Source organism: Pomacea canaliculata, linkage group LG13 (genome assembly GCF_003073045.1).
Source record: "Pomacea canaliculata isolate SZHN2017 linkage group LG13, ASM307304v1, whole genome shotgun sequence".
NCBI lineage: Eukaryota > Metazoa > Mollusca > Gastropoda > Architaenioglossa > Ampullariidae > Pomacea > Pomacea canaliculata.
The window spans coordinates 20218447-20226976 of NC_037602.1; the positions used below are offsets into that span (position 1 = coordinate 20218447).

General features: G+C 41.1%; 2 protein-coding genes across 2 annotated transcripts; both read left to right on the top strand.

Moving 5' to 3' along the window:
- The first annotated feature begins 302 nt into the window (after positions 1-302).
- On the top strand, positions 303-1325 carry LOC112554510 (uncharacterized protein RP688-like). Its single transcript, XM_025222294.1, has one exon. It carries the CDS (start codon positions 303-305, stop codon positions 1323-1325), a length of 1023 nt encoding a protein of 340 aa, XP_025078079.1.
- A 4932-nt stretch (positions 1326-6257) lies between these two features.
- On the top strand, positions 6258-7652 carry LOC112553629. Its single transcript, XM_025220980.1, has one exon. The coding sequence runs from the start codon at positions 6485-6487 to the stop codon at positions 7442-7444; it is 960 nt and encodes a 319-aa protein (XP_025076765.1). The 5' UTR covers positions 6258-6484; the 3' UTR covers positions 7445-7652.
- Positions 7653-8530: the final 878 nt, after the last annotated feature.

Below are 8530 nucleotides of genomic sequence, written 5' to 3' on the forward strand. Positions count from 1 at the left end.
TTTATATTTACTGACATACCTATAATTATTATTGCAGTTGACCCTTCAAAAGCGTGGGTTTTACCTCATCAAGTCCAGTTATGCTCGGATTTCAACCTTAAATTCCAATCTCAGCGAAACCTGTCGACTTTCTCTGCCTGTGTCTTCTTTTGGTGAAAAGCAGTGTGCGTGGTATTTTGTTGGAGGACAAGGGAATTCCTTCGTGTGACTTGGGCTTCCATCTAATCACAGTCCAACTCATCATACCAGTGGTCCGAAAGTCTGCTCTTATTTATCAATTCGTATTTCACTTCCTTCCGAAAATGAAGATCACTGCACAGAAAGTGTGTCCTTCATTTCGAATCATGTCAAGGTTCAAGACATTTTCAATTCTGGCGGCTTTGATTACAGTAGAGACATTTCCTCTTCTGTATATACTGTACTTCTCACGATCACAGTACGACACTGCAAACTTAATGAAACTTATCACTCAGGTTAACACACTGTACCTCTTACGATCAAAGTACGACACTTCAAACTTAATGAAACTTACCGCTCAGGTTAACACTCTGACTGATAACAGATCGTACTACAAACTTATAACATTCGAAACTCATAATGTGAAATTGGATGAAAACCTCAAACTATTGCAGCCCACAGTGTCACAACAGGATGTGTACATTATGCAGGAAATCGTCGCAACTTTCTCTATAGTGATGACTGAGGCGTCCTTGACCTTTTTCCTCTACAGTGGCAGTCTGCTGGGGTCGTGGCGCCACCACGGCCTCGTGCCCTGGGATGATGACTTGGATGTTGTTGTCCCGTCATGGCAGAAGGATGCCGTGGCTCACGTGTTGAATGGCCTCAAGCCGCAATTTCTTCTTGATGCCACACAAGGAGTCAGATGGAAGTTCTACTCCGCCCGGTCTCATGCTATTGGTAGTCTCCCTTGGAAATGGCCGTTCCTGGACATCTCATTCTACGAGGAGAACAGAACCCACATTTGGGAACAAGACAAAGTCTGCAAGGACTTCATCTTCAACAAAAAAGACGTATTTCCATTGTCTGAGCGTCCTTTCATGGAGATGATGCTGCCTGCCCCGAGAAACACAAAAGCCGTACTGTCCCGCACCTACAGGCTTAGCGTGTGTGCATCGGGGAGGTACGACCACCGCAAAGAGATGGCGAGGAGCGAACAGAAGTCAGTGCCGTGTGAACAGCTGCAGCAAGTCTTTCCGTTTGTCAGGCGCCAGGCTGCAGTAGGCGGCCATGGAGGTTGTAACGAGAGTCTCGTCTTAAATGGAAATGTGTTGGCGTGGGTGGTGCTGAGCGGTGTGCAATGCTAAGGTGGACTCTCTTGCCAGTTACTTTTGTTAAACCTTGAATGTTTTTATTTACTTGTTCTCGGGATGTTTTGCTAGCTGTAGATGCAAGAATTTCTAGTACCTTTCACTTGTTTAATACGCTCGCGTTATCTTGTAATCAAGGATCTACCCTGTTGACATGTGCAATAAAATGGGTGAGATCTGATTATGGTAAAGAGAAAATGCTTCTCGTGCTCCAAATGCCACAAGTACTTCACTTTTAGATTTTAAGATGCATGAGATGACAAAAATCTCGTTCACTCAAAGATTAAACTTTTATTTCTTATATATGACAAAGTTAGTCATATATCATGCAAACATTCATGCAGACTAACACACTCACACACATGTACATTTAAAAAAATTATTTTCTGACATTTTTTGCACATACATACCAATGCTCATGCCTAATACCTAGCAATACTAGCACGCTAATACCTAGCTTGTAATCTACTTGTAAAAGTGTGCAGTATCTTGATACCTGTATGAACATAATGACAAGCATCCAGAAGTTTCATGCACATCCTGTAGTCTTCTTCTTCTTGTTCCTATTCGCCCCCAGTGGAGCGTAGGGCCGCAACCACACCCCGCCATCGGACCCAGTGCTGGGCGTTCCTTTCCAGTTGGGACCATGTCCTGCCAGCTGTGTCTGCCTCTCTGTGGACCGATCTCCTCCACGTCTGTCTTGTCTCCCAACCTTGCGTCTTCCTGTGGGTTCCAGCCCAGAGCTTGTCTTGTTAAATTGTCGGCTGGCTTTTGTAAAGTGTAACCAATCCACCCCCACTTCCGCTTCTTGATGTCTTGGCAGGTTTTTGGTTTGCTCTCTCTCGTTTATTTCACGGGAATTAGACACATAAATATCAGGGATAGATGAAGGAACATCCATTTTTTTTCTTTGCCACACATTTCAAGTACACTATCGTCCTGATAACACAACTCATGATGGGAATGTGTTAAAAAAACAACATTGTTACACAATCAATAATGATTCAAACGTATTACAGAATAAATGGAGTTTAAGGCACGTTCTGAGAGCCTTATTCTGAATTCAGAAAAGATAAACTCACTACAAACTACACACTGTAACCAGTCAGAAAGACAATGAGATAGAGAGCGAGAACTTGCTGACAAAACCATCTTGACTCGTAAAATACTTACAAATACTACGATACAACGCTGTGCTTGAGTGTATATATTTTACATTATAATTCATATTTAAAATATATATATATATCAAAACATACTTACTAAAAGGATTTCATCAATAGCAAAGGATTCCAAAACGCTCTCGGATACAAAACAAAGCGACCGGAAGCTGCCTATACCACAAACACAATCAACGCTGTCCCACTGCGCGCGCATAGAGTTGGCTGACCTTTCCTTTAGTGTCTCGGGTCGGGGTCACCAATTGCTGGGGACGGTACCCAAGTCACCAGACACACTGTGTCCCACACGTGTCCTTACTTACAGAAATTACAACAGATTACAAAGCTTTGTAGGTGGGCTTACAATTCTATCCTATACAGGAGCTTGTGTAGATTTTAGGGGAGGGCAGTAAAGTTCACCGAACTCATAGCAATACATGCAAATGACTACAAACCATAAATGCCACATCATTGCCATAAGCGACTCTCAACCTTCCAGTCATCCAATCTCTATAAGCAAAGTTACTTCAGTAGTTCGAAATTTCTTCAGCTTTAAAACCCATACAGAATGTCCAAAATTCTTACTTTTGGTGAAGTCCAAGAGTGATCACCTTACACACACACACGCCCCTGAATAATCTCCCTTGAATACTATAATCTGGGGCTGCTGGTGTTGACGGGGTACATGCCAGGCTGACGACGATACCGTGTCTGTACCCCAGAGCAGCGAGTGTCGACTAGGCGGACACACCTGGCTGACGATGACATACTTGCAGACTTCAGAACAGTAGGTGCTGACTTGGCAGATACACCTGGCTGGCGACAATACACTTCACTTCATTCTTCGTTTCCCTAGGTGATTCCTGAAATCCTTACTTGGCTGTGAATTTTTATTGAATTTTAACTACCACTGTTAAAAAAGAAGCAGCAATGCTTCTTCCCATTATCATGATTTCCAAACAAATATTAAGATTTCAAGCCATTCTCTCACCGTTTGTCTTCTTCGACGACTGGCAATGGAATAATCAAACGCAGTTTTTTGTCGGGATCTGTATGAACGCACACGTTTGATGGGCTGATAAAAGAATAAGTAGTTGTGAATCAGATGCTGTTTATTACTGTATAAAAATTTTATAAAATATATCCATAACAAAAAGACTCTGAAATGGTTTGACTAATGTATTTTCTTGTCTTCCTCTGTCACACTTGCTGATTTGTAACATGTAACTCCTTATGATGTGAAACACTCTTTAAACATGAATGTATAAGAGATGTAATAGGGGAAGGGGTGTCTATGTTGTCCTTCCACTAGTTTTATACTGGGAGTTTTAAGTCACTTTTATATGCAGGAGTAGACAGAAATGCTTTTTCTTGTTCCGAATAAAACTATTGATCAAAAAAAAAAACAAACAAACAAACAAACAAACAAACATTATTCTAATTTCAACATTCAATATTTCACAGTGTAATATCACAATTTAGGTTCTCCCGTTTAAGACCAGATAAACATGGCAAGGTAACACCAAGCATAGCCATCGGTAGCTTTAGAACAATACGTTTGAGAGAAAACATTTACAATATTAACTTCAGGTTATAAAACACTTGAACAACTGAGTGCAAGGAGAACAGAAATGTAATTTACTTTAGTGCAGGTTGTTAGGTAGCTGAGTTGATTCTTGCAAGGTGAGGCTCATCTAGTGACCATGCCATAATCTATAGCTGCATAAATTATGTTAATGTGTTTATTTTAGTTAGATTTTTCTACTTTTTCTAGTTTTCCAATTGTTGCTAGCCTGACTATACAACTGTGTAACTGTTTGCACAGGTTGTGAACTGAGTCTTTATCCCGGAGAGCAAGCCTCTGGATTGGCTGATGGAATTTTTATATATTTTTACTGTTTCTCTTTTTTTTAATCATTCCTTTCAGTTGTCGTCGCGAGCCTACACTGAATAAATAAGTTGACTCTCTCCCTCCTAGTGAGTTCATCTCTTTTTCATGAATTCATTGTCACTGCTGTCACGTGTCGCGTGCTGGCTCTGTCCGAGCTCTAGAGCTAGAGGGGAGGAGGGGGTTGCTGCGTCATTATAATCTGACGTCACTATAATCTGACGCAATTTTGTTTTTTGACGTTTTTGGCGAGAAAAAAAGAGAAAAGATTGCAGTCCCCAGTGAGCAAGGGTGGGTGAGAAAAGAAAAAGATTGTGAGAACGGAGCCATATTGAACCGTGAGGAATCTGTGGTGAGTACATTTGAGTAACATTTATCTGCGTGAAAATCCGTTGTGAGAATGGAGTAACATCTATCTAAAACATTTTCAGCTTCATTAAACGGATACTGAAGGCTTGTGATAAGGCTGTGGCGAAGGTCAAACGTTTCAAAAATATATTTAGTTACAATTACAGAGCACGAGAGCGATAGTGGAGAAATAAAGGATTTGTTTCTCACTTAATTACCACTTAGTAGAACTATTTCGGTTGCCGATGTTTATAAACATCGAAAAAATCCAGTGAAATCGACCCTTGTGTCCTTCCGCCGAGTAACCACGATAGCTTCCCAACATGATCAAGCAGACGAGTCTTCTTGTGACGTCAGTCTTCTTGTGACGTCAGTCTATCACAGGAAGTGTCTGTAGCATTGCGAAGATTTGACGTCTGTTTATTCTATGACGCACTCTGTGTGTAAGGCTTGTAAGGCTCTGTCTTTCGGAAGCTGATGAAAAAAAAATTTGAATCTTTTCCCATCTTTTCGTGGCAATCGGGTGCAGTACATTCTCGAGGCATGGTCCTCACTATGGAAACCACACGTCATAGGGTCACGTGACGGAGAACGAGACTTCGTGGAAGCAAAAACAGAGTCCCGTGTAATTTCTCTTATTAAACACAACATTCTACTAAAAACCTTCAACGTTTTCCACATGAACACACATATAAATAGACGAGATTCAAATTTATCCTTCTCTTTACGCGATTCTAAGCAGTTTTATTTTGCCTTTAGAATCCCTTTAAACTTGGCAAGTGTACTGACTCTCTTTTGAGACAGACCAGCAAACAAAACCAGAACTGGACAAGAATAAAAAAAGCATCAGCTAAAGTTGGTATCGCACGGAAGTAATAATGTTGAACGTAAAATGTACGTTAATATTGTATATATATATTAGGGCTTCTACGCAAGTGTTTCTAATTTTGAAGCGAAATTATTCTCGAAAGAAAAGATAGTAAAACTTGTGATTTATGAGATTAGATTTTAAGCGCATTTTGTTTGTTTACCACGCTCGCATTATGAAGTATGTACCTGCTCAAATGTTGCTTGTGTGTCTGTGTGTCTGTGTGTCTGTGTGTGCGGACATAAATAAGCTTTGATGTGCATCGTCGTTGTCATACACTTCGATCACTTATTGTTTCATGCTGTCTTCCTAGTAGTCATGACATGCTGATCTCAAATATACTGCATAGATTACACTTCACTTTGCAACATTGATACAATAATGTTGCCTGTTTAAAGTAGTTTTAGCACCATTTGAACATCTTGAAAATACACAAGTACACACAGCTTGCTACACTAGACCATTCCACCAGCCCATTGTAGACCTCATTGTATCTGCTGACACAATAGCAAGTTACCTATTTCAGTTTCTAATTCAACTCTCTGTTTTCGCAGACTGATGTTTTGTTCTTACTGTTACATGAAGTGACCGATTTATATTTACTGCTATATCTCAAATTATTATTGCAGTTAACCCTTCAAAAGTGTGTTAGAACTGAGCAAGTCCAGTTATGCTCGGATTTCAACCTTAAATTCCAATCTCAGCAACACCTGTCGACTTTCTCTGCCTGTGTCTTCTTTTGGTGAAAAGCAGTGTGCGTGGTATTTTGTGGGAGGACAAGGGAAATCCTTCGTGTGACTTGTGCTTCCATCTCATCACAGTCCAACTCATCAAACCAGTGGTCCGAAAGTCTGCTCTTGTTTATCAATTCGTATAGCACATCCTTCCGAAAATGAAGATCACTGCACAGAAATTGTGTACTTCATTTAGAATCATGCCAAGGTTCAAGTTATTTTCAATTCTGGTGGCTTGGATTACAACATGGACATTTCTTATTCTGTACACACTGTACTTCTCACGGTCACAGTACGACACTGCAAACTTAAAGAAACTTATCACTAAGGTTAACAGTCTGACTGATAACACATCGTACTACACACTTATTACATTCAAAACTCATAAAGTGAAATTGGATGAAAGCCTCAAACTATTGCAGCCCACAGTGTCACAACAGGATGTGTACATTATGCAGGAAATCGTCTCAACTTTCTCTATAGTGATGACTAAGGCGTCCTTGACCTTTTTCCTCTACAGTGGAAGTCTGCTGGGGTCATGGCGCCACCACGGCCTGGTGCCCTGGGATGATGACTTGGATGTTGCTGTCCCGTCATGGCAGAAGGACGCCGTGGCTCACGTGCTGAATGGCCTCAAGCCGCACTTTCTTCTTGATGCCACACAAGGAGTCAGATGGAAGTTCTTCTCCGCTCGGTCTCATGCTATCAGTAGGGTCACTTGGAAATGGCCGTTCCTGGACATCTCATTCTACGAGGAGAACAGAACCCACATGTGGGACCAACACCAAATCTTCAAAGACTTCATCTTCATCAAAGAAGACGTATTTCCATTGTCTGAGCGTCCTTTCATGGACATGATGCTGCCTGCCCCGAGAAACACAAAAGCCGTACTGTCCACCACCTACAACGTTAGCGTGTGTGCATTGGGGTGGTACAACCACCGTGAAGAGTACTTAATTGGCGGCGAACAGAAGTCAGTGCCGTGTGAACAGCTGCAGCAAGTCTTTCCGTTTGTCAGGCGCCAGGCTGCAGTAGGCGGCCATGGAGGTTGTAACGAGAGTCTCGTCTTAAATGGAAATGTGTTGGCGTGGGTGGTGCTGAGCGGTGTGCAGTGCTAAGGTGGACTCTCTTGCCAGTTACTTTTGTTAAACCTTCACTGTTTTTAATTACTTGTTCTCGGGATGTTTTGCTAGCTTTAGATGCAAGAATTTCTAGTACCTTTCACTTGTTTAATACGCTCGCGTTATCTTGTAATCAAGGATCTACCCTGTTGACATGTGCAATAAAGTGGGTGAGATCTGATTATGGTAAAGAGAAAAAGCTTCTCTGTTTTGTCATTCATGCTCTAAATGCCACAAGTACTTCACTTCTACATTTTAAGATGCACGAAATGACAAAATTCTCGTTCATTCAAAGGATAAGCTTTTATTTTTTACATATGACAATGTCAGTCATATATCATGCAATCATTCATGCAGACTCACATATACATATGTACATTTTTAAAAATTAGTTGATGACTTTTTGCACATACGTACCAATGCTCATGCCTAATATCTAGCAATACTAGCATGCTAATACCTAGCTTGTAATCTACTTGTAAAAGTGTGCAGTATCTTGTACCTGTATGAACATAATGACAAGCATTCAGAAGTTTGTATCCCATGCACATCCTGTAGTCTTCTTTTTCTTGTTCCTATTCACCCCCAGTGGACCATAGGGCCGCAACCACACCCCGCCATCGGACCCAGTTCTGGGCGTTCCTTTCCAGTTGGGACCATGTCCTGCCAGCTGTCTCTGCCTCTCTGTCGACTGATGTCCATGTCTGTCTGGGTCTCCCGACCTTGCGCCTTCCTGTGGGTTCCACCCCATGTCTTGTTAAATTGTCGGCTGGCTTTCGTAAAGTGTGACGATATAGACGACAAAATTACCACCATTCCATTTTACTAAATATGCTTCGATTTTCTTTCACAGCAAAGAAGGCGTGAAAAGGCATTAGCACATACAAAAAACATGAGGCAGTCAATAATAAATCTGGAATCAGTTGTTGTGTTGCAGGAAAAAAAGCTATATGAGCAATAGCATATACAAATATACATATAACACAATATACATATACCACATAACTCTTCTGTTTTATTTGTTGAGGTAAGTGTTGACTGTTTAAACTTTTCTATATACTTTTTGCACTACCAGTGTGCGTG